At 42.0% G+C, this 24,569-nt stretch overlaps 1 protein-coding gene across 1 annotated transcript in view; it reads left to right on the forward strand.

The window, feature by feature from the left end:
- The window catches only part of wu:fb13g09 (ATP-binding cassette sub-family C member 5), a 38,346-nt gene extending 16,576 nt beyond the window's left edge, over positions 1-21,770 (forward strand). The window contains exons 9-29 of the mRNA XM_015949649.3: positions 37-144; positions 2,080-2,430; positions 2,516-2,587; positions 2,716-2,840; positions 2,936-3,008; positions 3,086-3,289; positions 5,064-5,189; positions 5,501-5,612; positions 5,690-5,874; positions 6,274-6,420; positions 8,297-8,426; positions 9,808-9,961; positions 13,989-14,117; positions 14,348-14,534; positions 17,549-17,638; positions 17,824-18,016; positions 18,132-18,291; positions 19,804-19,882; positions 19,953-20,066; positions 20,316-20,480; positions 21,624-21,770. Of these exons, the coding sequence (XP_015805135.1) occupies positions 37-144; positions 2,080-2,430; positions 2,516-2,587; positions 2,716-2,840; positions 2,936-3,008; positions 3,086-3,289; positions 5,064-5,189; positions 5,501-5,612; positions 5,690-5,874; positions 6,274-6,420; positions 8,297-8,426; positions 9,808-9,961; positions 13,989-14,117; positions 14,348-14,534; positions 17,549-17,638; positions 17,824-18,016; positions 18,132-18,291; positions 19,804-19,882; positions 19,953-20,066; positions 20,316-20,480; positions 21,624-21,713 (2,994 nt within the window). The 3' untranslated portion in view covers positions 21,714-21,770. The remainder of the gene's footprint in view (positions 1-36; positions 145-2,079; positions 2,431-2,515; positions 2,588-2,715; positions 2,841-2,935; positions 3,009-3,085; positions 3,290-5,063; positions 5,190-5,500; positions 5,613-5,689; positions 5,875-6,273; positions 6,421-8,296; positions 8,427-9,807; positions 9,962-13,988; positions 14,118-14,347; positions 14,535-17,548; positions 17,639-17,823; positions 18,017-18,131; positions 18,292-19,803; positions 19,883-19,952; positions 20,067-20,315; positions 20,481-21,623) is intronic.
- The last annotated feature ends 2,799 nt before the right edge of the window (positions 21,771-24,569 follow it).

Here is a 24,569-nt window from a genome sequence, read left to right on the forward strand (position 1 = left end):
AAATGTGTTTCTCCATCCTGGTACGTCCTTTACCAGGCTTTCACAGTGGTCGCTGTTTTCAACTCCATGACCTTTGCCCTGAAAGTCACACCGCTGGCTGTGAGGGCGCTGTCTGAAGGTGCTGTTGCAGTCAAAAGATTTCAGGTGAGGACAGAAACATCTTCTGGATATATAATTTAAAAAACTCCCCTGCATTAGTTATTTTTGTTTACATTTTTTACTTTTTTAAATATGATGGGTCATGCTGAGTTTCACGTGCAGGTTTAACTTGAAAATAGTCTACTCCTCCTATTTCCTACTTTAGCCACTGATAAAAATATGGTAAATGGCCTGTATTTGATATAGGGCTTTCTAGAGTCCTGGAGCCCCCCAAGGCGCTTTACAACACAATCAGTCATTCACACCCAAGTGGTGATGAGCTACGATGTAGCTACAGCTGCCCTGGGGGCGCACTGACGGAGGCGAGGCTCCCGAGCACTGGCGCCACCGGTCCCTCCGACCACCACCAGCAGGCGAGGTGGGTTAAGTCTTGCCCAAGGACACAACGACTGTGACAAACTGAGCGGTGCTCAAACCTGCAACCTTCCAATTACGGGGCGAGCACTTAAAAAGAGCAAGTCACCCCCTTCCAGATTCTTACTCAACTCCCACTTCCTGTTTGAAAAATGCAACAAATGCTGTTGCCTAGCAGACCGAGAGGGCGGAGCCGCTAACAAATATACACACACACACACACACACACACACACACACAACATTGTGAGATCATAATGTACCATCTAACATCATAGTGTACCTCCTAGCCATTAGCGATGGCAGATTTAAATTCGATTGCAGTGCAGAGTTTTTGCCTGACGACGGCGCATCGCTGACAGTTTTAGGCAGAATATTTTAATTTGAACTAAGATGCACTAAAGTGCCGAATTATTGACTACACGCGTCTGCAGCACGATAAGACACTCTTTTTATGTAGTTTTTCAGCAAAAAAATGTTGATTTGGAGTGACTTGCTCTTTAACTTCTATGCCACCGTCACCCCATATAGATGGGAACATGCTTGGATTAGACAAAGCCAGTCAGATCTACCTCACACTGAAAATGAACATTCATGGACTCATTCATCTTGACTCACGACGGGGAAGGCTGCTGTTGGTTTAGTGTCCAGGAAACAGCAGAGAATGTCTCTGCTAGTATTAGCTAACTGTTAGCATTAGCAACTCCACAACACAGCATAAAGCCTTCAGGCTTGGTATATTTGTGGAGATAAAACATCAGTGTTGTAGAGTGAACAGAGTCAGTGGTAGAATTGCGTTTCTGTTAGCCAATCAGACGCGAGATGTCTGAATATCATCAATAATAATGAATAAAACTCGAAATTCTTTCATTTTCCGCCCTCCCCTCTTTTCCAGCTAACTTCTACTTCCTAAAGCAGGAGAGCCAGAGCTTTTTTCCGAATAGAACGACTCACCAAGCAGTCATTTATACCAGAGACCACACAACATTTATTGAAATAACGAGTTAACGAGAGCTTCAAAAGAGATTTTGAACATTTCCTCTCAATAAAAGCAAATGTCAATTTCTGCAGGTCATCAGACTAAAATAGAGTCAGTATACAGATGCAGTATGAGAATTGGCATGCAGGTTTTAGCCTGCTTAGAGTGAATAAAAGGCGATCCTGTTGCTAAAGACCTTTCCACCCACACCACATACTGGCATTTTTGATGTACTGTTTCCCAACACATGTTTAAAAGTCATATGCTGGTGGGAGAAGTTTCACACAGCCAGCTGGGGTTAAGTAAACAAGCATTTCTGCCAAGGATCCACTAAAAGACTCAAGCTCATCTGTGGTTGAACTCATGCAGTGAATAATAAAACACCAAAGTGCTCCAGAACTGTACAAGCTGTACTCGAAGACTTGAGCTCTGTAGTGGAGTCGTTGCTGTGGTTCTGGCTCGTGAAACCACATAAACAGTCATTTATTTTTACTAAATTGATTTTAATTGTCCTTTAATGAATAACTGCTGTAAAGTTGCGTTTTTATGGGAAGAATGTTTTAGAATTTGGCTTGTTTGACTCCTCAGAGGCTTTTTATGATGGAAGATCGAGAGGTGATTTTAGTCAAAACAGAGGACCCTTACAACACGGTGGAGTTTCGGGACGCCACGCTGGCCTGGGAAAAGGCTCGTTCCCCGGCCACAAAGTCAAACCCGCCTCCTAAGAAGCAAGGAGGAATAAAGCGTGTGCTGCGCAGAGAGAAGCTCAGCTTGTACATTTCCTCTGAGAACGACAAGGAGAACAAAGATGAACCCAATGGACAAAGTCTCCTCACAAACATGGAGCAGGAGAGTCCGCAAAGCACCATCTCCTCAACTCAGAGCATGCGGCCCCCGCTGCACAAGACCTTGCATCGTATTAACTTGCAAATCAAGCAGGTAACAGAAAAAAAATACATCGGGGGAATGTTCCCTAAACAGTTAGAGAAGCCTTCATCTGGATCGTATCATTCTTTTGTTCAAGGGTTCTTTGGTTGGAGTCTGTGGAGGCGTCGGGAGTGGAAAGAGCTCTCTTCTGTCAGCTTTGCTTGGGCAGGTCAGATGCTGTTATGGTGTCTTTCATGAGTAATGAAAACATCTTTTTTGGCTCACTCCAATTCCCCCAAATTAGAAAAGTTTAAAAAAACCATTTTCTGAGTCCAACTTGGTGTTTTTGTGCTGCAGATGACTCTGGTGGAAGGTAAAGTGGCTGCAAGTGGCAGTTTCGCTTATGTGTCCCAACAAGCATGGATCCTTAATGACTCACTGAAGGAGAACATTCTGTTTGGACACGAATATGACTCAGTCAAGTAAGACCATCATTTGCATAATGATGCTGCAAAAACAAAGCATCCAGGCTTGGTTTACACCATCTCCATTTTTGCTTACATTTTTTCTACATCAGATACAATGCTTTGCTGGAAGCGTGCTGTCTTCTCCCGGATCTTGCAGAGCTTCCATATGGAGACATGACAGAGGTTTGTGGACGACATGTCCCAGCTGTAAGCTTTGATTTTCCTAACAGAACAGATCACTTATTTTTTCTTCTCTCTAGATAGGAGAGAGAGGTGCCAACCTGAGTGGAGGACAGCGTCAGAGAGTGAGTCTGGCTCGTGCACTCTACAGCGAGCGGCCCATTCTTCTCCTGGACGACCCGCTCAGTGCTGTTGATGCTTGTGTGGGTTCACACATCTTCAACAGAGCCATTCGGGGCACCGCTAAAGGGAGGACCGTGATCTTTGTAACGCATCAGCTGCAGGTCAGGACCCACTAAAGAGTGCTTCTAAAGCTGATGAGGATCAGCAAACACAGAAACAGCCATAACACATAGCATACCAGCCGAGAGTCATTCTCATTCAAATGAATGCTAACTGATTGTGAAACATCAACATTTTGTGAAGTAGCTCACAAAACATAGAACGGACTTTTATTAAACACTCACAAATTAACTATCAGATGTACATCTACAGTTAATTACCATTGATTGTGTCCAATCCAAGATGGCTGCTCAACTAATCAATCATAGTAAATTCAAATGTTGAGTCACACTTTGATGCAGTGAGCCCCCTTCAGACAGGCCATGACAAACGGAAATGTTCCGGACTCTGTCCGTAAGACCTTTGTGTCTGAATACAAACATCCGGATAACGTGTTCCGTAATTTATCCGGACGAAGCCCCTAGTAACAGGTCCGGACTTGTTACGGACAGGGTGGCTGCTTCAGACTGGTGAGGTAGAGTTCCGGACAAGGGGGAGGGGGAGGAGGAGGGGACCGGGGGACGCCGTGCGCACCTAGATAGCCCGCTGCTGTAGCGTGCGGCGAACCACGGCAGCTCGCCTCCTACGGTACCGACTAGACGCGCGACAGAGCTCTTCACACCGCTTCACACCGCTTCAGTGATTCCTTTAACCATTGAGCTTCATCATCCAGGTCTCTTATGCGTCTTCGTGTGCACAGAATTATGCTTAAGCGCCTCGTGATTTTTATCTTGAGAGGCGTTATAGAAATGATATTTTCTTCTTCTTCTTAGCATGAGTCCGATTCCCCCCACCCCCCCCCCCCCACCCCCCGCCGCCGTCAGACATCTGGAACTTTTCCCTGCTGTGTGAACGCAGCCGACAGGACAAGTTCCGGTACAAAAGTGGTGTGTCTGAAAACACAGTTCCGGTTAAAAACCGGATTGAATTGTCCGCAAATGTTCCAGAATGTCTATCTGAAAAGGGCTTATTTCCAACATGCTCCGAGTATTCACTAATCTCACATGCTCTTGTAATCATGTTTGAGATTACGCGTAATGTTTGTTTATTTGTTTATTTAAGGATCCCCATCAGTCTTCCCCAGAGTAAAGACTATTCTCCTGGAATCCACTTCTTTAGAATACGTACAAAAATTACAGAAGAATATGATCAAACATAATAATTACGACTTATTAAATTTATTTGATAAGCTTTTGGTGGTTGTGGAGGGCAGCTGTGGCTACATCATAGCTCATCATCACCAGTGTGTGTATGTGTGTGTGAATGGGTGAATGACTGATTGTGTTGTAAAGCGCCTTGGAGAACCCCAAGAAGGCGCTATACAAATACAGGCTATTTACCATCTAAGATGACAAGAGTTCAGATTCCAACAAGAATAATAAAACAAGATATAACAATATAGTAATACTTGTTAACACTTTACAACAGCGGTCCCTTCATTAACGTTGCTTAGTGCGTTATTAAGCATTAATAAACTATTTAATAAAGTATTAACAGCTGCTTAATCATATTAACAAACACTATGATAATTTATTACAATATTTTCAGAGTCTAAATATTCCATAATGACACAGCCCTGTGTTTTCCTGTTTTCTGTTGGGGTTTTTTACCTCAGAAATGAAAGGTTGTGGGTAATAGTCATCATTTCAAGGGACTTTTAATGTCAGTCTACTTTCCCAAACTACCAGAACTTTCAAAGCAAACGTAGATCCTCCTGTTATCTGAACATTTTCTAAACAGTATCTGAAAGAAATTATTTTGTTGCTTCCTTTTCAGTATCTGCCTGAGTGTGATGATGTTGTTCTGATGAAGGATGGGCAGATTGCTGAGCATGGCACCCATGCACATCTAATGGGTAAAGAGCGTGACTATGCCACCCTATTCAACAGCGTGCAACAGGAGGTAAGGCCAGGGGCACAGGAGGAACAAAGACAGCTCCTCTGAATAAAGGATCTTTGCCCCTGCTACACTGTAACACTGAACATTACAGGCTGAATAATTCATGAGAACAGACAGACGGGCCCAGTAGCGCGGAAATGTTAATGTATACCAGGTCTTTCATTATTTATGTGTGAATTGATTCACCGGTGAGCTGAAAAAGATTGCAGCACTCGTGTCTTTGTTTAAAGACAGCATGTTGTTATTAAGGCTGTTCTGGTTTGTTTTGGTATTGTTCAGAGTTTTATTCACCATTGCTGTGCTCGTCTTTGCAGAATCTGGTGAGAAAGAATTTGAAAAACAAACAACAAACCGAAGCAGTGAAAAAGGTTAATGGTGCTGTTGATGTTGCCAAGATCAAACCAAAGGTGGAATGCAAGAACAGAGGTGAGAGAGCCTGTCACATCTTACTCTAGACTCCAAAAGGAAGCTGTAAACGTTTTCTTCCTTGTCCTTGTATTCAGAACAACTGATGAAAGCTGAGGAAAAAGGCTCGGGTGCAGTCGCCTGGCCTGTGTACGGAGCATACATCAAAGCAGCAGGGGGTCCAGTAGTCTTCATCATCAATGCCCTCTTCTTCCTCTTTACCACGGGCAGTATAGCCTTCAGTAACTGGTGGCTGAGCCACTGGATCAGGCAGGGCAGTGGGGTAAGCCAAGAGATGATCCTGCTTCATTATAAAAGACGCCTCTCTTTAGTGTGTGTTCGGCTCCCAAAAGAAAAATAACTACTGTGCTTCAGTGAGTTGTGGCAGCAGTCTGAGCATTAATCTGAATGTGCATGATTAAAAAAGTAACGGCACCTCAGTAAACTTAATTAAAACAAGCATGAGCGCTTGAGAAACAGATGTGCAGCAAAGCAGGCAGCCGCTGCTGTTGAGAGATGTGCTCGGAATAGCAAACATCACCAGACTGACTGATTTTCAGCGCACTTATTTTAAGCCAAGATGTGCTTTTCTCAGTTTTATTAGAGACCAAATGGGAAATGTTTTTTTTCTTCCTCTTCGTCTTCTTCATACTTTGAAATTTGTTGCTCCATCTGCCCTCAGAACACATCATTAATCTCAGGGAACGAAACGATGGTGAGCACCAGCATGAGGCTCAACCCTCACATCCAGTATTACTCAACTGTTTACGTCGTCTCCATGGGCGCCGCCTTACTTCTGAAGACCGTGAGAGGGCTTGTGTTTGTGAAGGTAAGCATCCTACACGCTTTGTCCTGTTTTAACCACTAATGGACCTGGCAGTGATATAAAATCATGATGTATTATTGGGCTTTACAGTTAAGTGTTCCTCCCTAATTGTCCTTTTTTCATGCTCATGTGGTCGAGGCACTATAATGGAAAATAGCTGCTGGCCAAATCCTATTAGCATGTTGTCTACTGCTACTCCTCACCGCTCTACAAAGGCTTTAGCCCCATTCCCACCTGTACCGGGTCGGCCCGGGCCGGGTAGCCCCAGTCGGCCCCAGCCTGGCCCGGTTGATTCCACACATCCTTGCCTTAAGCCCATGTGGGCTGATTCTACCCACCAATCAGAGGCTTGCTCTAATGGAAGGTGTGAATGGGCTGATTCTACCCACCAATCAGAGGCTTGCTCTAATGGAAGGTGTGAATTTGCTGTCAGCAGTGGGCGTGTTGGCCCTGGTCGGCCTGAAGCAGTACCCCTCGGGAAGAGGGCCGAGAATGAGCCTTGGTTGGCCGGGGAAAATTCCAGGCCACCCAGATATGTAATGGGCCATTCCCATCTGTACCGGGTCGGCCCGGGCCGGGTAGTGTAGGTTGTTTACATATCTGGGTAGCCTGGTATTTTTCCGGGCCAACCAAGGCTCATTCTCAGCCCTCTTCTCGATTGGGTCTGCTTCAGGCCGGCCAGGGCCAACACACCCACTGCTGACAGCAAATTCACACCTTCCATTAGAGCAAGCCTCTGATTGGTGGGTAGAATCAGCCCACATGGGCTTAAGACAAGGATGTGTGGAATCAACCGGGCCAGGCTGGGGCCGACTGGGGCTACCCGGCCCGGGCCGACCCGGTACAGATGGGAATGGGGCTTTGGTCTGTCTGTCAGCCTGTCTCTCTTGTGTGCCCCAACTTTTGGCCTGTATTGTATGTGCATGTGCATACGTGTGTGTGTGTGTGTGTGTGTGTGTGTGTGTGTGTGTGTGTGTGTGTGTGTGTGTGTGTGTGTGTGTGTGTGTGTGTGTGTGTGTGTGTGTGTGTTTGTGCATATGGTGTGTTTGTGCATATGTGTGTTTGTGTATTTGGTGTGTGTGTGTGTGTGTGTGTGTGTGTGTGTGTGTGTGTGTGTGTGTGTGTGTGTGTGTGTGTGTGTGTGTGTGTGTGTGTGTGTGTGTGTGTGTGCGCGTGTGTGTGTGTGTGTGTGTGTGTGTGTGTGTGTGTGTGTGTGTATTTGCATGCACTTGTGTGTGTGTGTGTGTGTGTGTACTTGCATGCACTTGTGTGCGTGTTTGTCTGCGTGTGTGTGTGTTTTTGCATGTGTGTGTGTGCATGTGTGTGTGTGTGCTCGTTCATGTCAGTGCCCCCTCCGGGTGTGCATCCTCTTTTTCCTCACTAACCCATCCCGACACAGCACCACAGAGGTTAGTCCCCCCCACGTTAATGCGTGCCATTTAAAATGGCTAATTCTTCAAAGATGGCTGATCTTTTTTTACCTCTAGCTGTGACAGGATCTTTTGCAAGTGTTAAATATTCCATTAATAGAATTAATTTGTTCTTTGCTGCCACATGTAATTTCTGTCCAATTGGCGAAATGTCTCTTGCGAATTGGGTCATGACCTTTATGTAAGCCTCTAGAAACTCATTATAAATCAGGATTTGACAGCCTTCCTCGTACGAGGAAAGAGAACAGCCACCCAGTGCCATGCACATGCTCAGCATATGGTGAGATAGTCTGTGGAAACTGCAGGCAACATGTGAGCACCTCAGCATTGTGAGGCTTTTTTTCTGTCTGTTTATCCCACTTATGATTGCTGCCATATGTTTGTCGAAGCAGTTTGTTTACATGTGTCAGGTCTCATGTTCAAACACAACATGTGATTTGCTTCGACAGTGCACCACGAAGGCCGCCTCTGTGCTCCACCGCAAACTGTTTCGCCGGCTCCTCTTCAGCCCCATGCGCTTTTTTGATACGACACCTCTAGGTCGTATCCTGACCCGCTTCTCCAGGGACATGGACGAGGGTGAGGCTTGATTTGTCTTGACTGAGAATCTTTCCCTCAGGAGAGCTCTCAGTCAGTGATGTCACTGTGGTTGACAAGGTGTAGTGCTGAGACGCAGCGTGATTTGGCATGGAGCCTTTTCCCTAGTGAGTTGCTCTCTGTTATCCACTTCACTTGCGTTTTTCTTTGACATGTCTATTTTTTCTGTTACCTGCAGATCTCACACACCAAAAGAGAGGGAAAAAATTAGCTTTCAGCAGAGAATCCGTTTTTCTAGCCAGCTCCTGAGTTGTCTGAGGAAGTAGAGAGCTCATCTCACTGTTTTAACACAGTTGGATCATTTCAGCTTCAACTTGGATTCATCTGGTTTCTTCTTGTCTTTGGGAACCAGAATTTTAATGTTCTTTTTTACCTTAGAAATGGTCAAATGTCTCCAAATGTGTTACTAAATATAAACCAGAATGGGTTCTCATTTGTTTAAGATTAGAGATCAATCAATATGTTTTTTCTGGTACCGATGCCATTATGCAGTGGTCAGCTGTTAGCTGACGTGCTGCTGAGTTTTTGGGCCGATTTTAGTGGCCGATATCAATAAGACGTTTTTACCCTATTTGCAGGCTAAAATGTTGCTAACGCCAACAGGGGATGCACAGCTTTTCTGAACCTGAATCCTTTATCGAACAGTGAATTTAAACAACCAGTTAATTTTGTGCAAAAGCAATCATTTACGTTAATCTAACAAATTAATAAACTGATCAAGTATTAAATATAAAAACAGCTAAATAATAATAAATGTCTGTTGACTATAATGTTTTAGAGTATTTATTAAGCAGATATTTTTCTGGAACATAAAGATACATCTAGAGACAGCAGTAGCTCAGGAGGTTAGCGGGTTGTCCAGTAATTGGAAGGTTGCAGGTTCGATCCCAGCTCTGACCAGAGAATGCTGCTGTTGTGTCCTTGTGCAAGACACTTAACCCACCTTGCCTGCTGGTGGTGGTCGGAGGGACCGGTGGCGCCAGTGCGTGGCAGCCTCGCCTCTGTCAGTGTACCCCAGGGCAGCTGTGGCTACATCGTAGCTCATCACCACCAGCGTGTGAATGGGTGAATGACTGATGGTGATGTGAAGCACCTTGGGGGGTTGTAGAACCGTAAGAAGGTGCTATACAAATACAGGCCATTTACCATCTATATAAGATTTGGCAGCAGCACCAGGCTGCCCATGGATTTTTAAATCAGCTCTACACAAGATTTATATTGGCTGATGCCAGTAAATAAATAAAAATCTGAATACCAGCTCAATTTATTGGCTGACCGATCTATTAGTCTATCCCTGTTCAAAATGGGCCTGTTTAAACATCCCTTCTGATTTCTGTCTGCATTTTATTTCTCCTCTCTGCAGTGGATGTGCGACTGACCATGCACGCTGAGATGCTGCTGCAGAACCTAACTCTGGTGCTTTTTTGCTTGGGGATGGTGGGCATCGTCTTCCCCTGGTTCTTGGTCTCCGTTCTACCCTTGGGTGCCTTCCTCTGCATTGTCAATCGAGTCTCCAGGTCAGACTCTTTTTATTCTTTCACTGTGCGCAGGATGGATGAAGCCCTGTTATCGGAGTTGTCTGTAGTTGTTGTTCTTTATAATTCACTGACAGCTGCATGTTTTCCACCCAGCTAGCACTGAAAATGGTGATTACACTATAAATGTCAGAATGAAGAAAGCATGCTTCAAATCTGTGTAGAACTTCATTATTGAGAGATGTCACGGTAACCGGTGTAGCGGTAAACCCCGGTAAAAAAAAAAAAGTTGACAGTAATAATAACCATCTTGTTTTTTAAAATATATATTATCTCAGTGGATTACCGAAGCTGCGATGTAGGCGCGGTGACCCTTACCAGCCACCGTATCATCTGCTGAAGTTGCCGGCGGCACATGCGCACTTTGTTGTTTACAACCAAAACTTTCTTGAAGCTAAAGCTGAAATAATGGCCAAAGGAGGAGACGGCAGCGCTCAGGACATTTATTATCCCTCAAAGAAGACAAAGTGGGAAGTATGGGCATTTTTTTGGATATTTGGAGAATGCCGAGGGACATTTTATAGAAGACGGCTATCCTGTTTGCAGCACGTGCAGAAAAAGAGTCTGTGAAAGGCAGCAACGCTTCAAATCTCATGACACATGTGCGTGACCATCACCCACAACTTTACAGTCAACGCAAGGCAAGCTAACGTTAGCGTTTTAGCTAAAATGCGTGATCCGAGGATTTGGGTTGAGGGAGAATGCAACAAGTCGCTATATAAAGCAGCCGCAGCACCGCTACCTGCATATAAACCGTGTCGCGGACACCCCCATGTTGAAATGATGCTATGCATTACGGGGCTCCCAGGGGCAGATGAGAGTTGGTCTCTCTCCGAGAATAGTTGTGAATTTAACAATGATTACTGCCTGATGACATTTTCCCACATCTGCAAAGCTCACTGGAAGAACACAAACCGAGGACAATATTTTCCTGATATAGGGTTTATTACTCAAGTAAGGGTAAAAAAGTATCTGATTAGAAGGCTACTTGAGTACGGAGTATTATCTGATCTAATATTTTTAAATGATGACATCAAACAGAAAAAATATAAGAAGTTATGCACAAATATTGGTATTTTAAAGACTAAATGGAAAAATGTAAACAAATAAACAACATAATTACAAAATAACAAATTTTAGGCAAAATTTAGACACAAACTGAGGGCTATTTTCCTGATATACAGGGTTTATTTAGTTGTCTGAAAATGTAACACATTAAAAAATACCGCTATTATACCGAAAACTGTGATAATTTTGGTCACAATAACTGTGAGGTTAAATTTTCACAGCATAACAACCCTAAATGAGACCCCCGGAGTGCGTATTTTTTACTTTACAAAATAATTTAATGTATGTGTGAATTTAAATTACAGTACGTCCACAAACTTAAGCAATGATCAGTGAGAGTGTTAATAAAATAACCTATATTGGCAGATGTGTAAAGTTTTAAACCCTGTGTATGGGGGTAAATTTAGCAGAAGTGCTCTGGATGACCTAATGGCTCTATGTTTGTCATTATTTGCATTTTGCAGAAGTTGTACAATAAAGGTGAATCCACCAAGGGGAACAGCAGCTTGCTGGTGTCATTAGAAATAAACCACAGAATCATTTTTTCTCTTTCTGTGAGATCAGAAACACACTTCATCCATTTCACTGTTTTGCTGAATTTACAGTAAATAAGTTTTAAGTGCATTTGAAATGTTTAGTAAGCACACTGCAAAAACTCATTTCTAAGAACATTAAAAAGTCTAATTTTTAGACATTTTATCTTATTTTTAGTCTAAGAAGAAAAAAATCATTCTTCTCTAGAAAAATAACATTATTCAAAATAAGGTAGATTTTCTTAAAGAGCAGTAACACCTAAATTACTTTTCTTGCTGATAACCTGTATAAATGAGTATCTAATAGTGCTGTAGATGTATGTAATATTTATTTTGGCAGTTTAGCGCAACTCACTTAAAATATGATATTTCTGCCCAAAACTGTAACCATATCCACCTTTAGGTTAACATTCTGCTCAGCCTTGATTTAGGATCAGCCACAGCTGATTGCTGTAGCGCTGCAGGGTGACATTGTCTGTGCAGTGCTACGTGGCTGCTCTGCACTGGACCGCAACTCCACCTGGCTCAACCACTCACCTGCTGATATGACAAGTTGGTGCTCAGAGATGCTGGACTTAAAAAAACATCCTCCACCCCTTTCTCCTATTGATCGCAATGAACAGGAAATCCTCCTTCCTGCAGTCAGTTTCTGTGTCTGCTCTTTTCTTGAGCGGTGATGAGTCAATGCTCCCGTGCGCGCACAGGTTAACAACTCATTTTTTTTTTGTCTAAAAACTAAGAGCTCACTCAGGGTGGTTGAGGGGGGTGCTGTCAATCCTTGCTTCAGTGCCACTCTCTCGTTCCTGCAGGCGACACCTTTTTTTTCAGGTATTTTTCGAACAGGAAATCCGGTTGAATTAAGTCTCCACCCATGGAGACTATATGGAGACTCCACTATATGATCCAAATTTTCTTGTTTCTGGTTATAAAAAAAAATCTGCCAGTACAGCAAGCAAAAGTTGCTTGATTAGAATTCTTAAAACTAGTAAGATAATCTAATTTTACATTTATTAGCTAGTTTTAAGAATTCTAGCCAAGCAACTTCTGGCAGCTCCACTGGCAGTTTTTTTTTTTTTTTTTACTCGAAACACAGAAATTTGGATCATATTTAAGAATGTTTACCTCATTTACAATAATGATATTTTTCAAAAGAAAAAAAATGTTTCTTTTAGACTAAAAATAAGCAAATGGCTAAAAATTAGGCTTTTTTGCTTTCTTACAAATCAGGTTTTGTCAGGTGTGGCAAAGATGGACGACCATGTGGGGAAGAAGCTCTAAAGTATATTTTACTCCTCTTCTTCATGCTTAATCTTTTCCCTGTCGAAATTAAAACGAATCATTTCCTTAACCAGATTTGACTCCTGCTCGTTAAAGATGGCTTTCATTGCAAAATGTCTCAATTTGCAGGCACTTATCGTTGTGAAATGCAAGCAGAATAAGAGATGAGCTTTGATAGGGTAAACAGCACACCTGAACTGGAAGGAAGAGAGGATCCCCCAAGCGGGTAAAGTTGTGATAACCCCTCGGCAGGGCTGTTCAAAAAGGATCATCATACAAAGTCACAGCGTCCCAGGATGTGTATGGGTGTTATGTAAAAGTGGGTTTCCCATAGAAATTACCCACTTTTTAAAGCTGCTTTTATAGAATTGTAAAATGAAACTGCCCAGGGCATCAACATGTTTGTGTGCAAAGCTGCCTGGAAGCGAGGAAGTGTCATGTTCTTTCCTCATCTCCTCACAGCTTTTATGAGGCAAACCAAATGATTCATGGGAGACTTGTAATTCCCAAACACCGTCATTCAGTCTTGGCAGCTAAAGTAGACACAACCCTGCCTTTTCCACACGCTTTCCCGCCACGTCGTCCTACACAGCGCGTGGCTCATTGTTGTGACCGTTGTTCGTGCTCATCCACAGCCGGATGCTGCACCATGGACCGTATCCCGCTCTGGGCGTGGCCTCATCCTTACCTGTCTGCAGCAGCATTAGAGCTCAGACTCTTTCCATTCCCTCATTCACATTTTTCCCTCAGCCCTCAGCTGTGTGAAGATGGCAGATGAATTTAACTGAACTGTAACATACGTGCCTCGGTTTTTAAAAGGGGGTTCTTTCTCACAGCCTCACATTTCATTCAGTGTTTTAAGATTGCGTCTTCTGTTCATACTGTGCCGTGTTTTTTTGTGATTTCTCACTTGAGTTTAATCCATTTAGAAAGTTTCCTCCTCAAACGCAGCGTTTTAATGCAATAATCTCATTTACATTCAAGTGAACAGCAGTTCTACAGTGTTTCACCACATTTAAGGATAACAAATCAAAGTAGAGTACAAGTTGTTTTCTGCAGCCACCACTTGTAATTTGTAGTTAATTACACACTTAACAGAATCTGAAGCTCATCTGCTCATCTATTTTCAGAGTTTTCATTCGTGAGCTGAAGCGCCTGGAGAACATCAGCCAATCACCCTTCACCTCTCATATAACCAGCAGTCTGCAGGGACTTTCCACCATCCACGCTTATGAAAGAGGGCACAGCTTCCTCCAAAGGTGAATGCAATGTCGCCTGTCACGGACAGATGGCATTAAACTTTAAACTCATCATATGGCCTCTTGTAGTTTTTTCAGTTTGCTCCTCAGCTTAAAAAAATATCAGACAACATGCAAGAAAAATATTCTGCTTCCAAATAAATCAGCACACATCCCTGCTTGCTGCTGCTGCTGCTGAGAGATCTGGTCCCAGTAAATGTATATATATACCTCTCTCTCCTTTTCTGAAGATACCAGGAGCTGCTGGACACCAACCAGGCCACCACCTACCTCTTCAGTTGTGCTATGCGCTGGCTGGCTGTCCGCCTGGACCTCATCAGCATCTCTCTTATCACTGCTGTGGCACTTCTCATTGTCTTCATGCACAGTCAGATACCTCCAGCCTATGCAGGCCTGGCCATTTCGTATGCAGTGCAGGTGTGTAAACAAGCACATAAAAACACACAGAAAGTAAGCAGGCCTTATCTTCTGAGATGTGTGTTTGTGCAGAAGCCCCATTTAAACGGTTTCATAGAAAAACTCAGGTCAGAGTTTCACCATGTCTCGTTTTATAGAAAAAACATAAGACTAATTAATTCAGTTGTGTGAATTTTCCTGCAAAGGCTCTACTTTTGTAATTTTAATTCAGGCTATTCAGAAGGAAAATAAAACATCTGGATCTCCTTTTGGCTCTGCTATCACCCTCTGGTTTGAGAATGAAAAGTTTGACCAATGTTATACGAGGTTGTGTGTTTAAATCAGATTATGCTGTATTACTACAAAGAAGATGCTTTCATTATGTAGCTGACTGGTTATCTGCACTGACCAAGCAGAGGCAGCTCCTCTCTGTCCCAGATATGTCTCAGATTAAAATAGCACACCAGAATTTCATCATGCTTCTGCCTCTGTACCTTAGAAACAACAGTCAGACTCAAGCAAGAGTCCAGCTGGAAAATCACTTGTAGACCAAACTAATCAGTTTAACATAACAAATATCTTCTTTAAATTTTAGCGCAAAATAGTAAAGTATCTAGGTCTAAGTCTTAGGGAGTAGGTTAACTGTGAAACAGTTATTTTACTTGTTGTTTCTGAAATACTATCACTCTGAGTTTCACATGCATGTTATACGTGAAAATGGTCTTTAACCCCTATTTTGAGCATTAGCCTCTGATAGAAAACGGACAGGGAAACACTCGGATTAGAAAAGCCAGTTAGAGCTACGTCACATTAAAAACTAGCATTCGTGAACTTACCCATCTTGGCTCACGACGGGGAAGCTTGTTGTTGGTTTAGCATCCAAAGCAGAACTCCTCCAGGTTTGAGTTATTTGTGAAGATAAAACATCAGCGTTGCAGAGCCATGTTGCTGTTAGCCAGTCAGAGGCGAGATGTCCAAAAATCACAAATATTAATGAGTTAGACTCCAAATCCTGTTGTTTTCTTCTACTTTCTGAAACTGGAGCACCAGAGCTTTTATCCACAAGGCATTAATTTACAGTGGGGCAAAAAAGTATTTAGTCAGCCACCGATTGTGCAAGTTCTCCCACTTAAAATGATGACAGAGGTCAGTAATTTTCATCATAGGTACACTTCAACTGTGAGAGACAGAATGTGAAAAAAAATCCACGAATTCACATGGCAGGATTTTTAAAGAATTTATTTGTAAATCAGGGTGGAAAATAAGTATTTGGTCAATAACAAAAATTCAACTCAATACTTTGTAACATAACCTTTGTTGGCAATAACAGAGGTCAAACAATTACTATAGGTCTTTACCAGGTGTGCACACACAGTAGCTGGTATTTTGGCCCATTCCTCCATGCAGATCTTCTCGAGAGCAGTGATGTTTTGGGGCTGTCGCCGAGCAACACGGACTTTCAACTCCCTCCACAGATTTTCTATGGGGTTGAGGTCTGGAGACTGGCTAGGCCACTCCAGGACTTTCAAATGCTTCTTACGGAGCCACTCCTTTGTTGCCCGGGTGGTGTGTTTGAGATCATTGTCGTGTTGGAAGACCCAGCCACGTTTCATCTTCAAAGCTCTCACTGATGGAAGGAGGTTTTGGCTCAGAATCTCACGATACATGGCCCCATTCATTCTGTCCTTAACACAGATCAGTCGTCCTGTCCCCTTAGCAGAAAAACAGTCCCAAAGCATGATGTTCCCACCCCCATGCTTCACAGTAGGTATGGTGTTCTTGGGATGCAACTCAGTGTTCTTTTTCCTCCAAACACGACGAGTTGAGTTTATACCAAAAAGTTCTACTTTGGTTTCATCTGACCACATGACATTCTCCCAATCCTCTGCTGTATCATCCATGTGCTCTCTGGCAAACTTCAGACGGGCCTGGACATGCACTGGCTTCAGTAGCAGAACACGTCTGGCACTGCAGGATTTGATTCCCTGCCGTTGTAGTGTGTTACTGATGGTGACCTTTGTTACTGTGGTCCCAGCTCTCTGCAGGTCATTCACCAGGTCCCCCCGTGTGGTTCTGGGATTCTTGCTCACCGTTCTCATGATCATTTTGACCCCACGGGATGAGATCTTGTGTGGAGCCCCAGATCGAGGGAGATTATCAGTGGTCTTGTATGTCTTCCATTTTCTGATAATTGCTCCCACAGTTGATTTTTTCACACCAAGCTGCTTGCCTATTGTAGATTCACTCTTCCCAGTCTGGTGCAGGTCTACAATTCTTTTCCTGGTGTCCTTCGAAAGCTCTTTGTTCTTGGCCATAGTGGAGTTTGGAGTCTGACTGTTTGAGGCTGTGGACAGGTGTCTTTTATACAGATAATGAGTTCAAACAGGTGCCATTAATACAGGTAACGAGTGGAAGACAGAAAAGCTTCTTAGAGAAGACGTTACAGGTCTGTGAGAGCCAGAGATTTTCCTTGTTTGAAGTGACCAAATACTTATTTTCCACCCTGATTTACAAACAAATTCTTTAAAAATCCTGCCATGTGAATTCATGGATTTATTTTCACATTCTGTCTCTCACAGTTGAAGTGTACCTATGATGAAAATTACTGACCTCTGTCATCATTTTAAGTGGGAGAACTTGCACAATCGGTGGCTGACTAAATACTTTTTTGCCCCACTGTATATGTGTGGCTGCTGCAGATTTAGAGGAAAAAACAAGTGAAGGAGAGCTCTACTCTTGCTACTGCTAAAACTGTAGCTTAATTTTTTTTACCCAGTTTTAATTATATTAACACAGAAATTGTTTGCTCTCAGATTGTTTGTCTGATGATTGTTATATTTTTAGCTCGTGTTGTAATCAACACAAAGATCAGAGCAAATAATTGGGATCAATTAGCGTGATTGTGAAGGAGGCATGTCAGTGAGTCTGTTTACAGCTGGGTTTGCTCGTGTCTAAATAGCCAGTGATTTAAAGTAATTGGTGTGACAGTGTTAATCATTAACCTTTTTAACTCTCTGCTTGTCTTTCACTTTCAGTTGACGGGATTGTTTCAGTTCACGGTGCGGCTGCTCACTGAAACCGAGGCTCGTTTCACGTCGGTTGAAAGAATAAACCATTATATATCGGTAAGTGGAGACAAGACACAGTACAAGGCAGGACTTCTGCCACGCAAACCACAACATCAACTTTTATTTCCCTGTCAATAAAGGAAAGCCCACAGAGAGAAAAGCACTAGAACTCAGTGAGGTTACTTGTTCCTCTTGGAGATTCAGAGATTAATACCAGATCACATCGCTTTGCTTTATCTCAGAGTCTTGACAGTGAAGCACCTCGACAAAGTCCTGAGGCGACTACTCCTGCCCCCTCCTGGCCTCAGCAGGGAAAGATCACCTTCCAGGATGTGAGCATGTGTTATCGAGACAATCTTCCACTTGTGCTCAAGAGCCTGTCTTTCACTATCCTCCCCGAAGAGACTATCGGCATCGTGGGCCGCACCGGATCAGGTACAGCTGACCTTCCCTGCTCCCTAGCCGGCAGCGTCTCAGCTTACATTTAAATCTCTGTTGCAACATGTCCACAATTGTTAAGCACAGCATCTTTTCTGCTATGTGTTTACAGGAAAGTCCTCTCTGGCTGCAGCTCTCTTCAGGCTGGTGGAGCCAAGCGCTGGCTCCATAATCATTGACGGGATCAATACTGCGCAGATCGGCCTGGATGACCTGCGGAGCAAGCTAACCATCATTCCTCAGGAGCCCGTACTCTTCATCGGCACCATCAGGTAATCCAATTATGATTAGTTTCATCCCCGTAGTTGTGACTGATGCATTATTCTGTTGTACAAAAGTCATTTTAGGGGGATAAAACAATTTGGGTAAAATGGAAAATTGTGTAAAACAGTTATTTGCATAGGAATTAAGGCAGAAGATCAGTTTTAGCTTTCGAGCAGGTGGTTAGTATGTCTGCCTGTTTGTTTATACAGATGGCAACTACCTTCTAAAAAACATGTTTATTCAGTCTTTATTTCTGAAGCTTTAATGTATTTTCCCTAAAAAAAAGGAAGTTTCTTTACATTTACATATGTATTTTAATAATCCCACATATTAAACACGCATCATTCATCATTGTTATCTTACCTTCATAGTGTGGGCCTGACAGTCTTTCTTTCTATGTAACCTTTGTTTTCTCCCATAAGAAAATCATATGTCTAACGTGACAGGAATGAGTGAGTTGAATGCACATGTGCAGAATGTTCTGGGAATGTATTAGAAAGTGGGAAACATTTGGCAGGCTGTGCAAGCAGAGTGAGAATATTAGGTTATGTTGTACTTAAGACGTCTTTAATGTTGCATCTTGGCAATCTGATCCCCCAGAATGTGCAGCCTGTGAACCATTAGCTTGTAAAAGTTCTCTTAGCAGCAAGTAACAGGGCTATTGCACAGAGACTGTGCACAGAAGATCCAGTTAGACTGAGTGAATGGCTGAACAGAATAAAAGTGATGTATTTCATGAAGACTTATATACAGCTTTAAAAAAGTCATTACTAGAAGGTTAAAATTGGCTGTTTTTTTTATTAATTAAGATGAAAGTTCACTGAGAAACCATTTTTACTTGTTATCTTTGCAGTCACTCTGAGTTTTTCATGCAGACTGAACATGAAAATAGTCTCCTACATCTATCTCCTGCATTAGCTTCTGATAGAAAATAGATGGTGAAAATCTAGGATTAGAAAAGCCTGACAGATCTACGTCACACTGTCACTTAACATTCATGGACTCACTTATTTTACTCGTGACGGGGAAGGCTGTTGTTGGTTTAGCGTCCAGGAAACAGCAGAGAACGTCTCAGCTCGTAGGAGCTAACTGTTAGCATTAGCGACTCCACCACACAGCAGAACTCCTCCAGGCTTTTGTTATTTGTGGAGATAAACCATCGTCGAAAGTACACTGAGTCAGTGGTAGAGTCGTGTTGCCTTTAGCCAATCAGAGGTGAGATGTCCAAATATCAGGAAATAAGACTCCAATTTCTGCCGTCTTCTGCTCAGCTCAGTTGTGGCTCACTTTTATCTCCTGAAATAGGAACACCACATCGACTCATAAGGCGTTCATTAATTCTAGAGTCCACTAAAGATCTGTTGAAAGTAACGAGTGAACTTGGTCTTTAAATAACAGCTATCAATAACCATAGCTTCAGGTAGTGATTTTGAGATCTGCAGAGTGCCAAATGGCTTACATTAATGGAAAATTTTCATTCCTGTTGATGAATATCCCAATTATGGTTCATATCCCCATAGGAGCAATTTAGACCCGTGGGATCAATACTCTGATCTGGAGATCTGGGAAGCTCTTGAAAAAACCCAAATTAAAGAGATGGTGAGTGATAAGATGATGGTGTAGTAAATGACACAAACCCTTGGGTGAAACTCTGTGAATCCATCCTCAGGTCAGTCAACTGCCTCATTCACTCCACTCGGAGGTGACGGAGAACGGAGAGAACTTCTCGGTGGGAGAACGGCAGCTGCTCTGCGTGGCCAGAGCCCTTCTAAGGAACAGCAAGGTGCCGACTGCATAATGCCGCCACCTCACATTTACATTTCAAACCTTGGTGATGATCTCTCCAGATTCAGTAAATGAGAGAAGAGCTTGTGTTCTTCACTGAGTGGGATACCACTGCCACCTGGTGTTTGCCATCTTTACTGATAAAGAGCTAGACCTCTTATGTTAGCGTTTGTAGGGCCAAATACACACACACGCACACAGTAATTTGACCTTCCTTTGAAACAATTATTTTTCTTTTCTGCTTTAGATTCTCATACTGGACGAGGCAACAGCAGCCATCGATACAGAGACAGATCGTCTCATCCAGGAGACCATTCGCAGTGCGTTTGGCAGCTGCACCACTCTGATCATCGCACATCGTCTCAACACTGTGATGAACTGCAGCAGGGTCATGGTCCTCGACAACGGCCAGGTGTGCATAAATGCAACACGACTCTGCCGACTGAAACACACTCACAAGCTGAAGCTGCTTCCACTCGACTGTGTGAGCAGAGCAGCACCTTAAAGGATATTTCAGCAGTTATTAAGTATTTCTGTATAAAAGTCAAAAACATTTCTGTGACAATAACCGTGTAATACTTATTGTGTAAGGAGTCTATAAGCTCTTAACCATCACGCATATATTAAATAGCACTTAGTCGAGTTGGAGCTAAAAGAAATCAGCCTTAGTAATGTCTAAATATTTCAATCTTAATGGTGCATTATGCAGAAATGAAGTAAAAATGACATCCTGTGGTAAAATGTGGTTTCTGCAACCACTTTAAACAACTCTGGAGCTTTTTGCAAGCCATCGTCAAATTACAATTGTCATCGCTGCAAGATTAGCTTGCAGGAGACACGGCATCCCCACACTCACTGTTGGTAAACAGTAGTTACGTCCCTCCTTCTTTTGTTTTGAAAGGAGAAAAACTGACAATCCCCACAGCCAGCTGGATGTGAAATAGGGCTGGGCAATAAATAAAAAATGTATCGTTATCGAAATGTCTGACTCGTATTGAAACAATTTGTCCTATATCAATAAATTTGATAATAAAAAAATTTAAAGTTGTGTGTAGGTTGGCAACGTTCATGTACCTTTAAGAAGCTGTACTACCTTGAGTCACAAGTGACCCAACTCAACGTAATACATGTGACAGCCCCACCTAGTGGACAACTTTTGTTTCTGCACATACCTGTAGTTATCGTCCATGTATCGTTATCAAGGTGAAATCCTCAACATATCGTGATATTGATTAAAGGCCATATCCCCCAGCCCTAGTATGAAATGTTTCAGTGTAACCTTCCTTCCAAAATGACTGAAACATTAGACTCTTTCGGAATTTTCTCACTGTAAAGTTCTCACTATATTCTTACATACTGCATCTTTAAAGGCATAGTCAATTATTTGCCCCTTTTCTGGTTATAAAGTAGAAATGTGTGTGTCAAGATCTAACAGGGTGGTTGAGCACAATCCAAGTGTATTTTTTATTTCACCGTCAATGAGAAAGTTTCCAATTTTTAAGTGCTAATGATTTCCCCTTTGTCCTTTTTGGGTTGTTGTTTTTGTTTCCTGTAGATTTTGGAGTTCGACTCTCCTGCAGCTTTGCTGGCAGATGAAAACTCAAGATTCAGAGCCATGATCCAAGCATCGGAGAGCCAAAGCTGAAATGATAAATAAAACACTGGAGTTGAGAGCTGCCCAAAAAAAAAAAAGCAGTAAAAACACATTCAAAACTACACAGTTTCACCAGTCCTGTCATGATGTGCTGGAAAAAGAAAGAATCCAGCGATGGGAGATCTGTGTAACAGTGTCTGTTTTCTTTCTTACCACGTCAAAGATCCAGAGACTAAATTCATGTCCTAAAACACGTCCAGTCTCACTATGCAAAATGAGATTCGACGAAACTGTGGTGTCCACTGCCGTTTCACACAAGTTATTTCCTAACGGCCAACTGCAAATCAAACTGAGTTCAGACTCAAACAGCACTTTATGTTTTGTGCGGTGCTTCCTTTTTCCTTGGAAGGTCAGTAATCAGTGAAACTTTAGATTAGTTTTGGTCTTTTTTTGTCACTAAGACCTCAAAGTGCAGGAACTTACTTAAGATAGTATTTTGTTTGCTGTGTCATAATATTCAGTTGAAGTATGTGAGGATTTTTGTTAATTATTCATTACAGAGTCTCTAAGATAAACACTTGTTTTACATTCCTATGAGGCACTGTCTAAAAGATTTTGAAAATATTTTCGGTTTTTTTGCTGCAGTCTAAAAGAATAATATTTGTGCGTATTATTTCAAGTGAGATATGTGCCTAGAGAGCTATTTTTTTAAATAATGGAGTCAGCCATGTTAGACTGTGTGCAAGCAAAGTACTGTGCTTCAAAACTGAGCTAAATGTCCCAAATGCTGGAGTTTAAAATGTGCACATTTTACACTTTTTTTTGCTAATATTCTACAAGCAAAGTTGTTTCGATGTTGAATACAATCTATTCATGTGTTGCATTTGAAAAGTACTGTATGCAATTTGCAACCAGGGCAGGATGATGATCAACATCTGGATGTCTTTAAATGTTTCTCCAAATCTGAAGATCATAGACTTTTTGCCTTATAGTCAAGTATTTGCTGAACAATCGTTAAAAAGTGCAATATGTTATTATTGCTTTGATACTTTTATAACATTGCCTTTTTACACTTGGGATTGTAATGTTGCAATACTTTTGTTGAGTGTTCAATAATAATATAAGTTTTTGAATAAAATATTTTTATATAAATGAAAATGTCTGGTTTTCTAAATGTAAAAGAGAGATGTGGACATGTGAACTATGTGGAGAAACTTGTTTGTTGTTATTTCAGATTTAAAACAAATTTGATAATTTAGTGTTTTTGGTGCATACCGTTTGGTATTTAATGGTGCTTTTGTTTTAGCACCTCTTTTTTTTTTTTACCTTGATAATTGAAACTAATGGCTAAGTTGGGCCAGTGTTGCAACTGCTATCAGAATGAACTGAAATGTGAATAAGACATCCGATTTTAAGAAAACGCATTGCAGAAAATGCAAAAGAAAAATTCAAATTTAAGATTTAAACTTTAAAAAGGTAAAAATAATTTTAAAGAAACTAGAGTAATTTATCCTGAGACTCCATAGCCTTCGTCTAAAAGGTCCAGTGACTAAAGCCTACTGGTTGTGCAGCGCAGCAGGCTAAAGACCAAAGGTAAAAAAATGGTAAATGGCCTGTATTTGATATAGCGCCTTCTAGAGTCCTGGAACCCCCCAAGGCGCTTTACAACACAATCAGTCATTCACCCATTCACACACACATTCACACACTGGTGGGGATGAGCTACGATGTAGCCACAGTTGGCTTGGGGCGCACTGACAGAGGCGAGGCTGCCGAGCACTGGCTCCACCGGTCCCTCCGACCACCACCAGCAGGCAATGTGGGTTGTGTCTTGCCCAAAGACACAACGACAGCGACAGACTGAGCGGGACTCGAACCTGCAACCTTCCGATTACAGGGCGAGCACTTAACTCCTGTGCCACCGTCGCCGTAGGTGACAGATCATTTGCTGCTGTGGCCCCAGACTCTGGACCTCTCTCCCCCTGAGCCTGAGATCAGTGGCTCATTGGTCTCCTTTAAAAAGCAGCTGAAAACACCTGTTCAAGGTGGCTTTGGTGTGACCTTCATTACCACCCTCTCCTTATTCTGCTCTTTTTACCAATTCTGCCTACCAGGATCCACTGATTTCCCTCATTCCTATTCATTTTCTTTCTCCCTATTTCCTTACATTTATTCAATCAACACCTTTTAAAAAAAAACATGTTCTTTTTTGCAAAATTTTAAATCCCTTTTTAAATTTTTTCTATTTACATTTTTTGTTCTTGGATAGCACCTTGTGATTTTATCTTGAGAGCCGCTATAAAAAAGATTGTTTTCTTTATTTATTTCTTTTCTAAAAGCAGTGATGTATAGAGAGCAGAGATGCAGCTCCGAGCACAAGTTAACCCTCTGATTTAGTTAAAACATTTTTTTTAATTTTGTCTCGAACTACGGCCAATAAAAAACTCTGTGTACATATAATGAGTGTGATGTTTGTGTTCCTTTTGTAAAACATGTGAAAATTAAATCCTGCAGATATATATCTCTAATTTCTCCTGAAAGCTTATTACTTAAATTTTCTTGGAAGTCTTCCTTCTAAATTACTTTTTCCAAGGCTAATATATGAGCCTTCCTTAGGACCTTTTGTAATTTTTAAAAAGAAGTTATTGGGAATTTTGGCAATGTTGCTCCTTCAAATGTCCCTCCAAATGTTGAAATTGATAACCTTCGGAATGTTTGTTGAAGGTTTTTTAAGGAAAGGCAGCTTTGTTTATGTAGAACATTTTATTCATTAAAACATATTGCTTATTTATATTAAATTATAGATTTTACCAAATTAAATGTAATTTTTACACTTATTTTGAAATTTACGGACGACGCAAACCGAAAGTGTGGCTTTTTGCAATAACTGCTGGGACTTGTAGTTCC

Source organism: Nothobranchius furzeri, chromosome 1 (genome assembly GCF_043380555.1).
Source record: "Nothobranchius furzeri strain GRZ-AD chromosome 1, NfurGRZ-RIMD1, whole genome shotgun sequence".
Classification (NCBI taxonomy): domain Eukaryota; kingdom Metazoa; phylum Chordata; class Actinopteri; order Cyprinodontiformes; family Nothobranchiidae; genus Nothobranchius; species Nothobranchius furzeri.